Below are 20146 nucleotides of genomic sequence, written 5' to 3'. Positions count from 1 at the left end.
GTGTGAGTTTGTGGTGAAGAAGTCCCTGCAAAAACAGCAAAGTTTAACATAAAACCGTTACTATTTTTTGCATTTACAGTAACCCCGAACCATGGTCTGGAGATGGTCAGAAGGCCACAGTCAGCTATACGTGAAAGGGGCATTACTCATCTTGTACATTGCACCTATTGCCCAAGCACATCAAAAGCACATCAAAGTCTAGTACCGGGGTAATTCTAGCACATGTTTCCTGATGTTGTTGACCCTCTCCTGCAGGTTGGCCTGAGGGCTGAGGACTCCCAGCTTACTGCCCAACATCAGTTCTGCCACCAGACAGCCCACAGCAGTGATGTCCTGGGTCAGGAGATGGGTGGAGATGGTACTCTCATCCTCCTCCTCCTCACCCGACACTGACTGGTCACTGCTGCTCACCTGTGGGACAGGGAAGACAATCACCTTTGGTGCTACTACTGACACCAAAATGAGAACATATATAAGATGGATGTTGGTCAATGACAGAGGAAAAATGTCCAGACTATGCCTTCACCCGTAACACACTGCATAAGACTGGACTTAAAGGTTTGACGTTTTTTTAGGAGAGTCACACCTGACCCACTTTTAAGAATCAACCACAGTTTTTTAATAGAGTAGGGATCCATCTCAATGTGAATGGATGAAATCAATCGGTCCGAATATGCAGCTTGTACTATTCAGCAGTAAAAACCTGGTATGTCACACCATAAGGCATGCAGTTTAATGTGTGTGTAATACAAACCACAAGACCATTTTGCCACCTGGCCATTATCAGTCAAAAGCAATAATATTGTAATGTATCTAATAGACTTTAAAAGTATGCCCTTTGCACTTACCCTGAATGCATGGATATCACTTTAACATTACTATACCTGATTGACCTGTGAATAGTTTCATCAGATTGGTTAAATATCACTGAGTAAAAAGACTCTTTTTACACAACCACAACTTTATTTTCACCGATGTTTCAGTGACCGTCTGTAACCTTCCTCGAGGTAATTCTGACCAGTTCACATCGCACTGCAGTATTGTATGTAATTGCCCTGAAGAAGGTGACAGAAGAGGGTCACCAAAACAATTTGTGGTTGTGAAAAAAAAGAGTTTCTTTGTTCATTACCTGATTGTGTTGGCCATGTTGTGCACCAGTGGCCATGAACTTGAGCTCACTCTCCACCTGCACCAGGGCGGCCAGCGGGTTGAACCCCTCGGGCAGCCTGATGGGCGCCTCCTCCGGTCGGGTCTCAGACTTGGTATGCTCCGTTTCTGTTCTAGTTCTATAGACAAGATATGAAAAATTTGCTTTGTGTATGTTTTCTTGGTGCATGTAATATTATATACTATGTAACCATATTAGGATAAAAATTATATATTTATGTTTTTTTTTTTACATTATGTTGTTCTTTTATTAGCACTTAAATCATGTACAAAATTAATGTAATCTGTATAATTGTTATATACTGTGTTGTCTGAACAATTTTGAGTGTACTAAATTAGTACACTCAAAATTGTTAATATATATGCATAATTATGCAGCCCATACAATCATTGCAATACACAGCACACAATACACATCCCAAATGGCTGACTGTCACCAACAAACATATGGACTTGTCATGTTGCCTATGACTTTGCACCAACTGTTACAACATGACAGCAGCACATACTTGTTGAGAGTCAACTGTATGTGTATAATTGTAGGATGTGTGTATTGCGATGATTGCTGGGATGGTTAAGCCCCCCTCCACCCTATTTCCAATGGTAACTACAATGTACTTGCAAATTAAAATCACTTTAACCCATTCTTACTACCAAAACAGTTATTCCTACATCATGTGCAACCTTGAATAACTTGGTACCTGCTGAAGAAAGGTCTCCCCCTCCCACTCTTCTTGTCTTTCTCCAGAGAACTGGGCTCCTCAGTTCCAGTATTTACTGGTCTGTCATAGGTCTCACCAAATACCTGAAACAGGCATGACAAGTCAGTTGGAAAGAAACATGACCTATAAATAGTATATGATTTAACATAATTTTCTAGATGCTCAAAGTTGAAACATACAGAAAGTTGAGTAGTTTTACTACATGTAACAGAACAAGACCGACTTGATTTTTGTAGTTACAAACAAAAAGCTGTTTTCACTGATTTGTTGACATAGGTTTTTAGAGGGCATTCCCCCAAGTCAATTTTCATTAAAAAAACACACATTTTTCAACCATGTGATTCTGAGAAATGTGTACTCAAGGACCCTGGCTTGAAACCCTTTTGTCACTATTTTTCTGTGCACTATCGGTACTACCGGCTCCTGTTGCAGAATAACTGGTGTGTGCACCGTTAAGTGTTATAGTATTGTGTAGGCAAGTGGTAAGCAACCCCGCCTTTGGACCAATAATTCAGGAGTTTAAATTCAGCCATAGTTGCTCACCAAAAAGCTTAGCAGTCCTTAGGACAGAATATTAACCTGTGGTCCAGTATGCTCATTGAAAAGAGCCAGGGGAATTTTCCTGCTACAACCAGAGAAAACGTAATTTTCTTTTAAGCTAAACTGGTTTGATATCACTTTCACCAACCTGTAATGCTGATTTCAAAGCCGCATAGCCGTCTGTCTGTGTGTCAGTCTCTTGGTTGCCATAGAAACTGTCTCCCTGCATCACTATGGAATCTGTATCAGGGTAGAACACATCTGGTTCCACCACGTCCAACCTCCCGCTCTCTGTTAAACTGTCACTGTCTTCCTCAAGCACCATCTGTCAACAACAAAGACACACATATAACATTTTGTTACATGTTTTGTTATACATTTTTAAAAAGACCAAACTGATTTGGTTATATGGATGACAACCACTGCAAAATTGAGGAGTGTATGAAAATAAAGGCTGAGTCCCCCCATCAAAAAAATCTCAAATATAAGTTGTTAGGAAAGTTTTACAACAAATGACTTAACATACAGAATATATAAACTATACATTTCTGTTCTTTCACATCTTCTTGAAAGGCATATAAAGAATACTTTGTCTTGTGTTAAGATGATTAAGATACTTAATGAAATACATGTAGTACAAGTAGATGTAAGGAGTTTCATAGCTACAGTACTGGTGCCAGTTCCCAGGGGTCCCCCTTGTTCTGTCTTCAACCTCCATACCTTTGCCTGCACCACTTCAGTACTCCTGATATTCGCCCTGCCCAGCCCTGCTGCAGTACCGGTAACAGTTCCCAGGGGGCCCCCTTGTTCTAATGTTAACATCCATACCTTTGCCTGCTCCACCTCAGTACTCCTGCCATTTGCCCTGCCCAGCTGCAGTACCGGCGGAGGCTCCCAGGTGAAGCTGTTGGCGCCACACTTCCTGAGCGGGTGCGGCGTGTGGAACAGCTGCACCATGCCGTGGTTCACAGGGCGCGTGTGGTTGTCCACCAGGTGGAAGCACACGTTCTTCGCCTTCACCGCATCTTTGCCTGACAGCTGGGTCAGAAACACAAGTGGTCAACTTTTTCCAGAACATCTGAATTCTGCAGTAGCATCTTAATTTTGTCTATGAGGGGTACTCAGTGTAAGATTAAGAAAATGTTCAGAAAAAAGTCAATATCTAAGACCATTTCTTTGTCTGTAAACCTTTGCGGTAGTTTTACGTCTGTGTTTTTTGCGGTGGTTACTTCACTGCAGACTGACAAGACCACCTTGAACATGTTCCTTCTGTTTTCTCCTGCATTCTCCTGCATTTAACCTTTCTAGGTTTGCAGGATGGTGCACGAAGTCAAAAACAACGCGAACACTCCATCTTACCGCTACCACCTAATTAAATCCCCGCGAACCTAACTGCATTTACATTATTGATGACCAATACAACACTGAAGAGTGTTGCGGGAGGATCTAAGGTCTAAGGTAAGTCTATACATATCTATATGTACTCTATATATGTACTCTATGGCATTGGATAACAATAGTCAGAGCATGCAAGTGCACAATAATTGTATCATAAAAACTCATATAAAAAAAGCTGTCAGATTTTTTACCTTTTCCTTGGGTGCATTTATTGGTACCATTAGAAATGGGGGAACCACAGTGTGGATTGTATTTGCAGTGTTCATGAATGTCATGAAAATTAAACAATGTGCTAAATTGTCCATCTTAATGATAATGGCACAAAGATTTTCTTATCCAGAGGACCAGAATATTTTATGTTCTGCTGCCACAGAAATTCTACTTAAACTTCCTTTTATAATGCTGTGAGTTTGTGATAGCATGACAACCATACAACATATGCTAACAAATGCTGTGCACAATGAAAAAACAAACAAACAGTACAAAGTTTCCTACCTTGTACCCAAACGTCAGATCTATCCAATGGTGGATCCTCAGTGAGATGAACTCGCTCTCTAACGCAGCGCGGTGTTTCTCTACAAAATCCTGTGGTGAGCTGCACCAAGATGGCACCTGCAGAGAACATCATAGTCAACACTTATTCTCCAGGCAGAGGTTACAGTGGGACTAGTAGTGGCAGCCTACTAGCCTCCCTGACTTCCCTGACGGTATCATATGCTTGGAGAATAGTCAACAGTGGTTCACAGTCAAACCCACCCAAGAAGACCACTCAGGGGACCAATAAAATCTAATATATGTGGGCAGGTGGCAGGGTTGGAAAAGTCCACTAGCCCTATTGTCCCGGGCAAGTGAAAATGCCAATCGGGCAAGTGTATGTCCTTCCCCACTTGCCCTATCGGGCAAGTTAGCTTTTCGCCATTGACTGAGTGAGATTTTGACTTTTCACAGTCATGGCAGTCATCAAGCATTGGTTAACACAGAAAATAGAGCCAATAACAAGAATTCCATTAAAGGCCATGAAAATACGTAGAAAAATGTCATTTAAATTTCGGGCAAGTGAAAAGTTGGTTCGGGCAAGTAAATTTTTCAAGTACTTGCCCGATAGGACAAGTCAATTTGAGAAAACTTGTCCAACCTTGGGTGGTCACTATAAGCAGGATTGATTTTTTCTATCATTGAGAACAATTATCTAGGGGACCACCAATGACCAACAGATATATTGACCTAAAGAGATCATATGGCCCTTTTGTAGAGGCAGCCACTTCTATGGGTTTGACTGTATGCACACATACGGATCTCAAAACATTGGGTAAGTTTGAAGTTTTAAAGGTGCTGTACAGTCGAAAATGCGAGTTAGATCTCTGATTTTTATGTGTTGGCAATTACAATTAATTATTAGGTCTTATTATTATACTCCAAAATAGATTCTACCAAGGCAACACAGACAAGCTTTTCTCTTCTTTCTGGATGCTAAGGTTAGCTTCTAGTCACAAAGTTAGTGAATCAACTCTTGCTAAACCATTTCCATACATTTATATCTTCCTTGTTTATCTATTTATTTAGTCTTTTTCTATCACCTCTAAGTCCGGAAGGTCCGTGTGGAGGGACTGGAAGATGGTGGGATCAGAGAAGAACTCTGGGATGCACTCGTCGGGCGACCACTCGTAGATCCTCTGCATGCTCATGGGGTACTCCTCCGGGACCCAGTTACTCCTCACGTTGGTACACAGCACGGTCTTCGGCATCCTGCGCGCCTTGTACACGTAATACGTGATGTCCGACAGCACGTCCGTGATGTGGTGCGGTACATGCGCGTGGGAACCAACATCATGGCTGACGGACGGCACAACATTGTCGGACTCGTACATGAGGTCCAACTGGTGGTCGCCCTTGTTCAGCCTGAACTTTGACCTGGTAAGGTCCCGCCACCCGCCCTGCGGTTGGGTGAAGTCCATGATCCACGGGAGGACCGGGTGGTGGTTAGGGTCGCACATCCTCCGTCCCGCGAACCTGTTCAGAACCATGAGGTAGTCGAAATTCGACAAGCGTCTGTGTACCCACTTGTGCGTCAGGCTCCTCAGTTCTGACTCCTCCCATGTCAGGTCCTTTGTCGTTGTTACATGGTTATTTTTGACAACGTTGCCCGCCTTTGCTATCCTTCTCCGGCAGTCGGGCGCCGGCAGTCGGACCCACAGCTTGCCGTCCAACGCAAGATCCTGGAGAGACAGCTCGCCGCACAGCACACCAAGGTCGTGACAGCTGAGGACAGCATGCAGGATCTGGTACAGCACAAACAGCTGTTTGGCGTACGAGTTGGCAAACATGGCGGGGCTGAACACGACGCAGTCCGCCACGGTGTGCTCCAGGTATGGCTGGATCAGGTAGAAGGCCGTCGGGGACTCGAACATGCCCAGGACCACCTGCAGGTTGGAGCACCTGGGAACAGCTGCGTCGGCGGGTTCCCTCTCCTGGTCTCTGTCGCTGTCCCTGTCAGTGCTGACCACTGGACAGCAGTAAAGCTGTTCCAACAGTGCCTGCGTCTCCTTGTTAAACTCCTGCAGAAAGAAGTGGCAAACAGAACGTTGGTAACTTGTTGAGGATATAATCGGCTATAATTGCACTGGGTCATGTTGATTTGATTATATGGTCCTTATGGACGGCATCCTCTCTGACCCCAAAACTGATGCAGACATGTGAATAGAAGTTTTACCATATAGTCATATCTTCTTCATTGACCTTGGAATTGACGGTGACATTCTATGACAATAGTATACGTTTTCCGATATGTTTTTGGCAATCTACTACATATATTTGCTCATTCATTTTGCAGCTGCTTTGTACGATTCACAGTATATGGTTCAAAAGTTTTCTATTCTTTGAATGTGCGTGCTGATGATATCCGTATAATGGCCTTATCGACCTCTTCTTGCATCATAAAAATGAGCTACAATGAGGAAGCTGAGTTGGTATACATTTTACTATTAAGGATGATTTTTGAGATACCATAATCTTGAAATGTTTGCAGTGGTTCTATTTTGTTTTTTTCGTGATTACCTCTCTACCTTGAAACGGTGAGCATGTATTTCCAATGTATAAGTCTGTATGTGTCTGACCTGAGCTGTCAATGTGAGTATGAGTCCTAGTTGGTGAGGGTTGGTGCTGTACTTACCTGTGCTGTGAGTGTGAGTCCTTCCTGTCTGTGAGTACTGGTGCCGTACTTGTGACAGGCCTGCTGCCACATGTCCCTGTAGTTCTGTGCGCTCACACACTGCATGGTCTGGCTGAAGCCCTGGGACGGCCGGATAACGTCCCACAGGGGGTCGACAACAGGCACTCTGGGTCAAGAGATGGAGGTACAACTGACCACAACATCTGACCATGGACTATTTTACATAATGCCTTTTTGTATGAGGCCTTTAGCTTTATAACTATACAATGTATAATTCACATAAATTTGAACTTCTATTCCAACTCACAATATGTCACCATAGGTACATTTGTGTATTCTTAGCTGACTTTTCCTGAGACTACGAACAATAGTTTTGATGTCAAACTATGGTACAGTCTGTATTCGAATTAGACAGCGGACTACATGGTGCCCATATGCGCAAATAATTTTTGAATTATGTACTTTGATTCTATGGCAGCCTGTGTGACACAGGACTAAATAAGCCTGAGGAATACTGTAAAATATGGACCAGTGTACGATTCCTATATTAAACACCACCATGGCCCAGATATGGCATAAATGTATGTCCTGTACATACCTTTGAGGCTCAGTTGTCTTTGCGATGGTGGATATGCTAATTCGTCTCCACTGGGCTGGCACCTTCTTTGTGGATGGCTGCAGTAAGAGTGCCTGCTCTGACTTGGAGAGGTGCTGGGGACGGGCACATTTTCTGGGCAGGCACCTCTGTTTGATGACGGTGGACAGCCATTGCTCGTGAACCTGAAAAATGTATGCATGTCCTTGCATGACAGCTTGTTCAGGCTCCAAATTCTCTTGCAAACATTATTCAGGTAGATAGAACATAGGATATCGGAGTCTTCTTTGACATAGTGATAGTCTTTGATACATACACACATATGATAGAGGAAGAAAAAAGCTAACAAGAACATCAGTACTGTATGCAAGCAGTGTCAATTTTTAAAGATAATTTGCAGAATCAATGATGATGCATAATCAATGGGAAATGCTTCATTACTTTATCACTGGACTTTCATACTAGTACTTGGGGTATGAGGGGCCTGAACGGCATTCCAACAAAGCATGCTAAATTTGGCAATGTCAACTAGTTTGCTTATGCTTAATGAATAATTCATTGGTTACGTTTTACCCTAAATCAACTATATATTTTGTAGAAATAAATCAATCCAATACACTTTCCGCATAATGCACCAATTACGTTCTACGTTATTTTACAGGCCAGTCCTGCTACAAATCATATAGAAATATTAGAATTAAAACAGATGAATATGAAGGGGGCATTGAGGCCCCTATATACAGAAGATGAGTCCTTATCTATTTGCATATCCATTGAAAAACAAATATTTGCATAGGTGAAAGCAACTTTGATAACATATTAGAGGTAAATGACAGGGATGTCATATTTGTGACATACGGCACTTGGGTTGGGGTTAACACCACCATATATGAATTATGCAAATTAGGACATACTTTCTAAATCTCCTAAAATATGACTTTATGAGACTGTCACAATGACTGTTTGGGTAAGGTTTGAGGTCGTCGAACTCACATATACATCATGTAATAAATCAGTTCCTGTTCCGGGATAATGTTCCTCTAGCATAAGTTTCGTCTGCTTTACAAATGCATTAACGGTTATAACAAATTATATGGCAGTACGTGTTATCATGGTACGAAGTATACAGCTAAATTTTGGTCCTTCAAGGCCGAAGAAATCTATAAATTTGAAGACAGCAAAATGATTTTATTATCACCGTACGTACCAGTGCATCCACTGTCCGAGCGTCGCGTTGCCTAAGCTGGCTCCTGGCGATCTTCAAGTCTCCTTCCGTTTGTTCTAAAGACATCTTCGTTCATGCCAAGGCGGTGTAGATTATTGCACGTAACTCCGAGCTTCCAGAACTGAAAGATACCGTCAAAAGGTATCACGAGATTCTCTGTCGCTCAGTTTTTCAACCGGAGGCCGCCATGTTTTCCTTCTGACAAAGGTCTAAGTGCGCCGCCTAGCAGATAGTGATGAAAGTGCACCCTTGAAGTACGCACCGCTGCGTGAAGTTCTTCTCACATGTTTCGCGTTCTTTCTAAGATAAGAAAACAAACATACTTCGACAAGGTTGTTGTTTTACGACGCCCCTATTTCTAGCTGTTGGGGCGCAGTCTTTTGCAATCAAGCAGGGTAGAAAGCTGAACAAAATATTGAAATCAGCCTGCAAATCCCTAACAAATAATGGTATGTGCCAGAAATTGTTACAGAAATTATCATAGCCCATTGAAACCCTCGGTGAAAAATGAACATTGGGAACAAGCTGAGATTTCTTAGCTAATGCCCACTTTAGTGTCGTGCTCTAGATCGCAGAAATTATGTCAGAGACAAATTTTATCGTTTGAAATGTCCGCGGAGTTCAGCGCCGCGCGTATCCCCCTCGACGGAGTATATGTAATAGCCCCTGTAAGGCACTAACCCCACTCTCCTTCCCTAACCAACATGGCGTCCGAACAGTCACAGCAGTGGCCAAATTCTAAGGACGAGTATGAGCTGAAAGAAGTCATAGGAAGCGGGGCAACCTCCGTGGTTCAGGTGGCGTCCTGTAAACCCAGGAACGAACCGTGTGCCATCAAACGAATCAACCTGGACAAGGCGAACACCAGTATGGAAGAGCTACACAAGGAGATACAAGCCATGCGGCAGTGTAACCATCCGAACGTGGTCAACTTCTACACGTCGTTCGTTGTGAAGGAGGAGCTGTGGTTAGTGCTGAAGCTTCTGTCTGGCGGTTCCCTGTTGGATATCATTAAACATCGCAAGGCCCAAATGGACTGTCAGCACGGCGTTTTGGATGAAACCAGCATTGCCACTGTGCTGAGAGAGGTGCTGAAGGGGTTGGAATACCTGCACAACAATGGGCAAATCCACAGGGATCTAAAAGCTGGTAACATCCTTCTTGGAAACGATGGCACTGTGCAGCTGGCAGATTTCGGAGTCAGCGGTTGGCTGGCTGTCGGCGGCGACATGGCGCGGGAGAAGGTGCGGCGAACGTTCGTGGGGACGCCATGTTGGATGGCGCCCGAGGTCATGGAACAGTCGGAGGGAGGCTACGACTTCAAGGCCGACATCTGGAGTTTCGGGATCGTGGCGATAGAGCTAGCCACGGGGACTGCGCCGTACCACAAGTACCCGCCGATGAAGGTCTTGATGCTGACCTTACAGAACGACCCTCCGAGTCTGGACACGGGCGCGGAGGAGAAAGATCAGTACAAGAAGTACGGGAAGTCGTTCAGGAAGCTCGTCTCGGCCTGTCTGCAGAAGGATCCGGCGCAGCGACCGAACGCCACGGAGCTGCTCAAGAGCCCGTTCTTCAAGAAGGCCAAGGGGAAGGAGCACCTGGTGGAAGTGTTGATTAGGGGCGGGCCTGGCCTGGAGTCGCGCTCCCAGAAGGTGAAGCGCGTGCCCGGGTCGAGCGGGCGGCTTCACAAGACGGCCGACGGGCAGTGGGAGTGGTCCGACGAGGAGATGGACGAGGAAAGCGAGGAGGGGAAGGTTGCCGCCGCGTCCAAATCCCCTCGCGTGAAGAATCCCACGGGATACGACGAGCCCGAAGAGGTCGCAAACGCGCAGTCTGCCCCAGCCGTCAAGTCCGCGGACGCTCCCCCTGCCAACCAGGCACAGCCCCCAGTCAACACACAACCCCAGCCTGTACCCCTGGCATTCCAACAAGGCCAACAGTTGACACAAGAACAGCAAATGATGTTAGCCCACCAGCAACAACAGCAGATGCTATACCAGCAGCAGATGCAAGGGGGCATCATGTATCCACCACCCGGCTCAGTCCCCATAGCCCAGCAGCCTGCTCCAGTGCAGCTACAACCGGCGCAAAACTTAGTCCTCCGCCTAAGGGACACGAACAAGGAACTGAAAGACATCCGTTTCCCGTTCATACCAGGAAAGGACACCCCAGACGGCGTGTCGCACGAGTTGGTCGCGGCAGGTCTAGTGGACGGTAGAGATTACGTGGTCGTTGCGGCTAATCTGCAGAAGATAGTGGATAACCCCGCTAACAACAAAAGCGTCACGTTTGCCCTCAGCTCCGGCTGTTACCCCAATGAGGTCCCTGATGATAAGGCTTTGGTAGGCTTTGCTCAGCTCACACTATCAGACAAGTGAAGTACATATATTATACAGCTGTACTACTTCAAAAGTGGAAAGTGTCGTTATAGTATGGTTGTGTTTTGCATTACAATTGCATATCATAGCCAAGAGGTTGGTTTTTGACCAAAGAGATTCATTCTAGTTTCTACTATAGTTTTGTAGGTAAAGCACTTTTTTTTATCATTATTATTTTGTTTAGTATCATTATTTTTACTTGTATTAAGAGAAATTTGCAATTTAGCAAGCTCTTAAGTATACAGGCATTAAAAGCATATTGAACCCCAAATGGAAATGTTCAAGCCCTGATATTTAATGTTGGTACACATGTATTAATAGCTGAACTATTATAAACATTGTCTGATTTTGTTGTGAATTGTGATTGTTTAAGCACTACTTGCTACTGCATTGTTCAAATAAGTCTGATAAAGAACAATAGTCAATAGCTAAGTGTCAATATCCTGTGTTAAGTGCAATCCATTGAACACAATAATTGTAGCAAAGTAAATATCAAAAACAATCCCTTGATGTTACATGTAATCACCATGTATAAAAAAGATGTTTGTGTTTTGTAAAAGTTCAAAAATATTGTTTGTATTGTAGGAAAGATTGATTGACTGCTGATCATTATGCATCATGCATATTATAATTTGCTGATTGCCACTAGTTATAGAAAATAAAGATATACTTACTATGATGATAAATGTTCCATATATGTGTTCACAGTTCAAAGCCATTAAAAAGATACTATGTAACATTGTACTTAGCTTTATAATATCCCAGAAGAGGTACAGCCTTCAGATAAAAGTTATTGTACTTACTTTATTTTACATTGTGAAGCAGTATTTGCACTTTTTTTACTTCCTGAATTTATCATCATTAGAAAATATCATGTATCACCATTAGAAATAACAGTCTTTATGGTAGTGCTTCTTTCATGTAAGATGCTTTTGGCAAGTCTCAAGCAAGAGTAAATTACTGGTGACAGTTAAATGGGAAGATGCTCTGTATTCTGACATTATGAAGAACTCAGTTGTCATTAAACTTATTACTGGTAGCAGGGCTCGAAATACCACCTGCATATGCAAGTAAGTGCAGGTAAAATTGGAGCTGTGCATGTATTTCTGGTGTCTACCTGCACCTAACCTTCGCTGGTTCATGTACTGGGTTTTAAACATAAATGTCCTATGGCTATGATGTACTAGTATATGGATTGATATCAGCTGCATTGACTGTTACTATCTATGAACTGTGAAAGAAAAAATAGCAATGGTTCCAGGAACAAATTTAGAGTGGTGCAGGTAAAATTTGTGCGGATATGCAGAAAACAGTATTTCGAGCCCTGTACCGTAGGGACCATATAATGTAGCCTGGTATCATCAGCTCTGTATTTGTTGTATGTAACAAAAAATTGAATCCACATCTTTTTGTTTAATAAGCACTTGAGGGGTGTGTTATGATAGTTTGTGAAATGCAAATTCGGGGCTGTAACTGATCCCTCAGCTAGGGAGCCGGCAGTTGTTTGGTGGGCTGCTATAAGCACAATTTAACCAGGCTAGCATCATGATACTTGATATAAAATCTTTACCTGTTGAGCTTTGCACCCTTAATATACGACTTTGTAGTTGGTGTATGGTTCATGCTATATACAGCTTTCTCATGGAATGTACCAAAATGATTTGCAGGTTGTCATAAGTTGTCAAGATGGTTGAAACCATTATTGGTGCTGTGCTGTTCAGTTGGGAAAATCAATAAAGAGAATACTATAAGTCAGCAGTTTGCAGAGCTATTATTATATTGCCAAGGCTGATCCCTTTATAGTAGTAGTATTAAACCGTAGAGTCATTCCGTCCCTTTATGCAGTACACTTATTCTGAATAATGGAATCACTTATGCCATTCTCTTAATCTTTCCATCAACAGTGCTGTGTGTACAATGATAATAAAATAATGTCATCTGCAGAACATTGCATTCTATAACTAGGGGCGATCGTGAGAATAATACATAACAGTCAACAAATACCGTTTTATGCACAATCTTTTCAAACGGATGAGGGTATATGAAATTCATAGTGTATATTGTGTGTAAATTTTACACTTTAGACTATTTTTTTTCCCGTATTTGGATGATCTAGTTATAAAACCCAGCCACTACCCCACCTCACCCCCACGCCTAACTACAGTTGGTAGATCCTGGGGTCAGTGAGGTCACCGGGTAGTGGAGCTCTAGCAGAGTACAGAGGTTCAGCCCTAATATTTTTCCCCATATCACATCCTAGTCTGCGTTTGACAACTGATGTCTACATGCACTTAAGCCAGGCTACAAGTACAAATGCCAAATGTAGTTATCAGCTTTGCCCAAGGCCCCATATGTCAATGAGATAAGGGCTTGTTGAGAATTTGGTATCTATAGGCTCTTTATCATTTCCAAATATGAAACAGTTTTTCAAGACAGTTATTAAAATCAAATTGTTTCCCTCAACGAACACTGCAGGCATGCATGTTGTGAATGTTTACCTGGCCTGTCTACTTGGGCTTGCTATATACTACATGTAGTACTACTAGTAGATCCGTCCTCCAATTCATATGCAGCTGTGCCCTCTAGCGAAATTTATCAAAATTACACTCATTTCACTGGATATGGTACAGCATGTACGTAGCATATTGACAAGAAATCCACAAGTTAAGTAGAAATAAACTGATCTACATATTTCTTGAGCTAGTCATTATTACAGGTTTGCGATAGCACAACCTGTTTTGTTTTCGTTAGCGGAGTAGGGCGCCGCCATGTTGTGTTATAGGGCGCCGCCATGTTGGATGATGTCAAGGGAGTGAGGCATGCTGGGAGTGAGGCATGCTGGGAGTAAGGCATGCCGGGAAAGCTGTGGTTATGTTTTGAGCTTGTTGTTGCGGGCTTGTCGGAAGATATAGGCACCACAGTTTCACGGTTTGTTTGTAACAAGGACAACAAAACAACAACAATGAGATGGTTGTTTATTATGCGATTTTGATGTGTTAACGGTGCTGTGGTATATTGTGAACTTGTTGTGACGGACTTGTCGGAAAGACATGTAGGGACGACAGCCGCACAACAGATGATTAGTCTGTATTAAACAAGGACAACAAACAACAATGGCCATGGGATGGTGGCTTTATATGCGATTTTGATGTGTTAACGATGCTGTGGAATATGTGAACTTGCTGTGACGGACTTGTTGGAAAGACATGTAGGGACGACAGCCGCACAACAGATGATTAGTCGGTTTTAAGGAAGGACAACAAAAGAACAACAACAATGGCCATGGGATGGTGGTTTTATATGCGATTTTGATGTGTTAACGATGCTGTGGAATATGTGAACTTGCTGTGACGGACTTGTTGGAAAGACATGTAGGGACGACAGCCGCACAACAGATGATTAGTCTGTTTTAAACAAGGACAACAAAACAACAACAATGGGATGGTAGTAACGATGCTGTTTAACGTTGTGAACTTGTTGTGACGGACTTGTCGGAAAGACATGTAGGGACGACAGCCGCACAACAGATGATTAGTCTGTTTTAAACAAAGACAACAAAACAACAACAATGGGATGGTGGTTTTATATGCGATCTTGATGTGTTAACGATGCTGTTTAATGTTGTGAGCTTTGTGGACTTGTGGACTTGTCGGAAAGACATTCCATAGTAGCGACGACAGCCGCACAACAATGATGGTCAGTCAGTGTTGTGGTGAGATAGTGGTTTTGCATGAGATTAAAATGTTATATGAGTCATAGCTGTTCATTTTTGTATATTAAGTTTTGCTTCTTACAATATGTAATGATATGCCTTGACAGGGCGGTTTTGGAATTCAACAAAGTAGAATTTGATATGGTAAATGATTCAGAATTAAAATAAATGTTTACCGATGTTTCTGACAACGATTTTCTTCCTCTGATAAACAATGGTATTCTTGGACATGTAACTAATTCTTTTGGATTCTGATTTGAAGACGACCACGTTAACGATAAAGAAATGACACAGAGATAGGGATTTCCGTACACTGGGCACGGGAGACTTTGAACGTATACTAACTGCGACGTCATAATGCTATGTCACTCGGTCTGTTGCTCTCCTGAATTGCCTTAGAAATAAATCTCTCGTCTTTATATTCTGTCTTACCTGACAGACAGTTACACAGCTGTCCGCTCACATCACACAACATTGTTACTAGTACTTTATCTCGGTCTGTTGCAGTTCACATTATCAAATTTAACGAATTACCGGAAACCGTCTGAGAATAATAATCATGGCACAATATAGACTAATACATGCCGGTACATACAGCAACCATTGCGTTGTATAGCTTGTTGCAAGTGACGGACTGAAATGCAACATCAGCTTGCATACATAATATTTGTAAGGTCCCGTTGATGTATTACTCCAAATTACGGCCCAAAAAAGTAAGCGGCTGCACGGAGGTGTTTTTTTAGCGATGAGAATTTTCCTTTTATCCAGCCCAACTGATCTCTAACGTTAGATTGGTGAAAGTTTCTTTCTACTTCAAGAAATTAGCAGGCAATGTTCGGTAGCTGCGGTCTGGGTCGGAGGCACACAGTTCTGAGTTGTGCAGTCCCCGTTGCGGTGTGTACTAACTTCATGCATGTTCTAATTGTCATATAAGACTGACTGTTTAGCTGTTGTCGTAAATTTTTTACAAGATAAAACGTAAATGAGCGCAACAAAGAATAAATAGAATAAACATATTTCAAGTGCGTTCATTTTGTACGCGCCCATGTGAAACACGTATTTTTGCATGCCATTACTCCCAATGCAGTTTAAAACTCATCAATGAGACCTTACGTGCGTCTGTATGGGATTTCCACCATTCGTAAATCCGCACATGGTTTGATTTGGACCGTCGTCGTCTGAGTCAATTACATTACTTGTATATTCTTTGATACACATAATAGACTAGACAATACGTTTTTGTGTCTGTAAAGTCAAATACTAGTAATGCAGACAATACGTTTACATCAGTCCATAAACTGGCGTCAGTATTTCCATAGTTGTAGCAGCGCAATCTTGGCTGTACGCGGCTCTGCTCCGGTCTGGCATTTTCCTCTCATGGCCTTGCTCCTTAGGGCGACGTTGTTCCGGATTTTGCATGGCTCCCAGCCTTGGTCCCGTTGTTGCAATTTGCATACGGGCGTCCTTCCCCACAGTGATACAGCTCGTCTTCCAGCGCAAGCCATCAGCGACGTCCGTTGCGGCGGGAGGAGTCGGTCTTGCCCGTGTTTATCTCTCTTGCCCGACCTGTGCAGAGATTGAGAGAGAACATGCACACGTATATCAACTTGAACGCTCTAGCCGATTGAAATATCCAAGCTATTTCAAAATGATACTTGGCTTTTGAATAAGAATAAGAATTATAAGAAATAGAGTAAGAATAATAAGAAATGTAATAATATATCCCTTTAGAAGGAATCAAATTGAATACATATCTGTTTTGAAAATGAGATATATCATTACAGTTTAGCAGTTCCGTAGCCCTATTGTGTTCTACTGTTACACACAATGTCCGAAATCTGGGACGGAATCCTCGGGAGACAACCCAAACGACGTTGTTTTCCGGACACTGCATACCACAAGATATATCCCATTTTTAAAACAAATATATATATACTGACAAAAAGAACAGGTCAAGTGCATTTACGTACAAATTAAAAAAAGTACGAAGCTAACAATTTGATAATCTTTACTGACAAAAAGAACAGGTCAAGTGCATTTACGTACAAATTCAAAAAAAGTACGAAGCTAACAATTTGATAATCTTTGATAAACTACTAATTTGTATACCTGGCTCTGATCAAACTAGACAAAGGAACTTTTCTAAGATCCTCTTCGCTACGCAGAAGTGGAAGCTGAGTTACTTACCGACGTGAAAGGGAGTGTGTTGACTTCGTGGCAGCAGGTGTTATTGATCATCAGAGACCAGCTCAAGACCCGTGGCGTGGCTTTTTTCCTCTCTGTCTGGCAGCGAAATGACTGCTTGGCTGGGAGTCAGCTTGGCTTGGCCTTTCATCTGCATTACGCAATATGTACACTAGGCAGTGAATGCCATTGCTCAGCAACCATGGGTTATTCCATAGTGGAAACGAGGGAAAGGGACGATATTCGATAAACGATATTCAAATCCCTGTCGAAATCATCGAAACTGGACCGGACTCTTATTTTCCGACTTTCCCGACAAAAACGGCAGACGTGAGGTCAGGGCTATAGGATGGGTTGAAACCAGGAGTAGGATGATCATGAAAAAAGGGACGACGAAGAGCGGAGATGAGATGAAGCGACAGGTGGTTGACAAGTCACGCCTGGCCGAGGAACTGGTCGCTTTGAACAAACCGCCGACCTAATAGCTAACCAGAGGAAGCCACAGAACAACTCCAGGACCAACAATGTGCCAGCAAAAATATGAAGGTGGGTTTCACCCAGATCATTATTACCGATTTGGAACTACTGTTGATTGTTTACCCAGATGTTCTGTTCGCGAAAATATCGTGTTGAGGCTTATCCGCAAAGAACATTGGAGAAGCAAAATTTCTACGGAAACCTAACTGTTCCATACAAAAGTGCTTCGTTAGGCTTTTAAAACATTGAAATGTCTCTCAAGAATATTCCTGCATGTTTGAATGACCAGTTCCTCGGCCAGGCGTGACTTGTCAACCACCTGTCGCTTCATCTCATCTCCGCCCTTAGTCGTCCCTTTTTTCATGATCATCCTACTCCTGGTTTCAACCCATCCTATAGCCCTGACCTCACGTCTGCCAATCTGACAAGAAAAAAATAAAAGAATCACACAAGACATATTCTCCAAACATTCCATTCACATGATTGCGCGATTTTGTGTAACATACTATATTAGTTTCCCTGTACAGGGTATTGCACGCGAATGATACTAATGTATTACGAATTACGTTACCTCGTGAGGCTTACTTCAACACTTAGAGTTGGATTCAACTATCTTAAGTTAGCTAGTTCTGCATCAAAGTATTAATTTTATGTTGTTTGGAAGTGACGACGAACATTTTTCAGAGGCGGCGGCAGTGAATTTCTTACTTTTAAGGTTTGGGCGAAATATTATTGGCCGAATTTTCAGCATGTGCAGCATGGAAGGCGTGACAAGTGGGACTGAGGGTATTCTCCCCGGGAACAGTCTGAACTATTGACCCCTTGAAACGCTATTTCCTGCATTGTGGTGAGAAAATTTGGCTAGCAGACAAAGCTACACATAATAACATGAGTGAAGAAATACGCATGTGCACAGGCGTTATAGTAATACGTTTTTGAGGGTATTCTAGTGCGTTGACATGTGATATGACAGGGCAGCGTAACTGTAAATACAAACAAATTTCACGTAACTCTACTGTACAGTGTGGCATGCAAGTTGATTGTTTATAAACTACACTAGCTGACCTGAGCTGTTCACACGCCCTTAATGTCACTGTTATTAACCTTCCCTGTGACGTGAGAAACATAATCCCGATGCAGCTGTGCGGCTAACTGACAGGTGGGTGACGCCTTAGTGACCCGTAGTAAGCTGCGACGTGATTCTCTGTAATTGAAACTACCAACTGCGCTCTTCTGACAACTCAAACATTTTAAGGGACAGTTCGTTATATTATTTACATTACATTTTCTTTGCTATGAGAGGGAAACGATTGTGGTCACACACTAACCCTTTACATACACGTATCAGAACACTTGCGATAATTAGACCTGACCAGAACGTCAAATTAACGCGTTAACGGTGAATCACGGTGAGTCACGGACATGTTCGATCAGAACTCTTGGTGTATTGGAAACGTTTAAACATTTTTTGTGTACATTATCATTTTTAACGAGCCAGTCTTTTAACTTGCATCTGCTACCTTTTTATCTACTGGTTAAAACCCCGATGATCCGTTAATGAATGAATCTTACATACTTAGAAATTACTAGCTGTATAAAACTAGTATAGGCCTTTCCTTTTCGGCGGTTGTCATACAAGCACACCAGGTACCTTCAATGGTCAGAAAATGAACACTTTCCTTGCCGCGTGTAATTTTCACCACGTTTGAAGTCATTTGAACAAGTATTTATTGCATGCAATTCTGAGTATATTTGTCTAGAACCCTAGGCCCAACCATCTTTTGATCGCAGCTACCGATAGTGCACAGATGGAATGTGACTGCCGATGCTAACTCGTGCAAGTGTGTCTGATGTTTGAAAAAGACGTAATTTGAGAAAGTAAATCGTTGTTTTGAATAGCAAAATTACGGGTAAATAGTGACGCTACCAACAAAGTTATATATATATATATGCCCTGTGACCCCATTGTGTTTTATTGTTTTTAAAAAGTTGGCAAAGAATGTCAGACCTGCCTTTATAGGGATTTTCGACGAATTGAATTATGACGTTCACCATGTGGAGCGGACAAAATGTGGCAATAAAAGCGGTACCTAAAATACAACGAGAAAAAATTTACCGAAGCGTCTGCCTCAGGGTTTCTACGATTGTTCACTACGTGGGGCGTGCAGAATATGGTATTGGAAGCAGGTCTTAAAATTTGCATTAAGCTAACAATGATACGGGTGAAACCCACCTTCATGCTTTCCTTGGGGTGGCGTCAGCTCTGGAGTTGGGGAATTGTGTAGAGGCTGTTGGAACTATGGCTTCCTGGCTACGTCGGCGACCGCTTCCTCGGACTTGCCTTGTCGACCAACGGTAGCTTAATCTGATCTCCACTCCTCGTCGTCCAATCATCCTGCAGCTGGTTTTAACCCACCTGCAGCCCCAACCTCGTGTCTGCTGAGTTGACATGTACAAAAAAAAGGAATTGCACCAAACTTGAAAGCGTGAACATATTCTCGAAACATAGAAAAACACCATAGTTCTAACACAATCTGATCTGTATATCGCACAACCCCATGCAAACTCGACGTGAA

The 20146-nt window shown here is 42.6% G+C and overlaps 2 protein-coding genes and 1 long non-coding RNA gene across 3 annotated transcripts in view; 1 reads left to right on the top strand and 2 right to left on the bottom strand.

Moving 5' to 3' along the window:
• LOC118426438 (WD repeat-containing protein 81-like) overlaps positions 1 to 9144 on the bottom strand; it is a 28008-nt gene extending 18864 nt beyond the window's left edge. Inside the window, exons 1-10 of the mRNA XM_035835859.1 lie at positions 8799 to 9144; positions 7595 to 7776; positions 6997 to 7162; positions 5405 to 6382; positions 4323 to 4439; positions 3258 to 3467; positions 2578 to 2754; positions 1869 to 1972; positions 1130 to 1286; positions 206 to 411 (exon numbers count right to left, since the gene is read on the bottom strand). Coding sequence (XP_035691752.1) covers positions 206 to 411; positions 1130 to 1286; positions 1869 to 1972; positions 2578 to 2754; positions 3258 to 3467; positions 4323 to 4439; positions 5405 to 6382; positions 6997 to 7162; positions 7595 to 7776; positions 8799 to 8882 — 2381 coding nt within the window. The 5' untranslated portion in view covers positions 8883 to 9144. The remainder of the gene's footprint in view (positions 1 to 205; positions 412 to 1129; positions 1287 to 1868; positions 1973 to 2577; positions 2755 to 3257; positions 3468 to 4322; positions 4440 to 5404; positions 6383 to 6996; positions 7163 to 7594; positions 7777 to 8798) is intronic.
• A 331-nt stretch (positions 9145 to 9475) lies between these two features.
• Positions 9476 to 12952, top strand: LOC118419393 (serine/threonine-protein kinase OSR1-like). Its single transcript, XM_035825763.1, has one exon. It carries the CDS (start codon positions 9521 to 9523, stop codon positions 11195 to 11197), a length of 1677 nt encoding a protein of 558 aa, XP_035681656.1. The 5' UTR covers positions 9476 to 9520; the 3' UTR covers positions 11198 to 12952.
• Positions 12953 to 15641: 2689 nt separating this feature from the next.
• LOC118413309 lies at positions 15642 to 20138 on the bottom strand. Its single transcript, XR_004830858.1, has 3 exons — positions 19804 to 20138; positions 17097 to 17244; positions 15642 to 16475 (listed from the first exon to the last, which is right to left on the bottom strand). It is a non-coding gene; the product is annotated as an uncharacterized LOC118413309 (long non-coding RNA).
• Positions 20139 to 20146: the final 8 nt, after the last annotated feature.

The sequence above is a fragment of the Branchiostoma floridae genome, chromosome 1 (genome assembly GCF_000003815.2).
Source record: "Branchiostoma floridae strain S238N-H82 chromosome 1, Bfl_VNyyK, whole genome shotgun sequence".
NCBI classification, from domain to species: domain Eukaryota; kingdom Metazoa; phylum Chordata; class Leptocardii; order Amphioxiformes; family Branchiostomatidae; genus Branchiostoma; species Branchiostoma floridae.
The sequence above is the reverse complement of the archived record's forward strand: the minus strand, read 5'-3'. Positions and strand labels throughout refer to the sequence as shown.

What these genes read in the sequence shown, in the direction of transcription:
- LOC118419393 (XM_035825763.1), top strand. Translation starts at nt 9,521, where the DNA reads ATGGCGTCCGAACAGTCACAGCAGTGGCCAAATTCTAAGGACGAGTAT.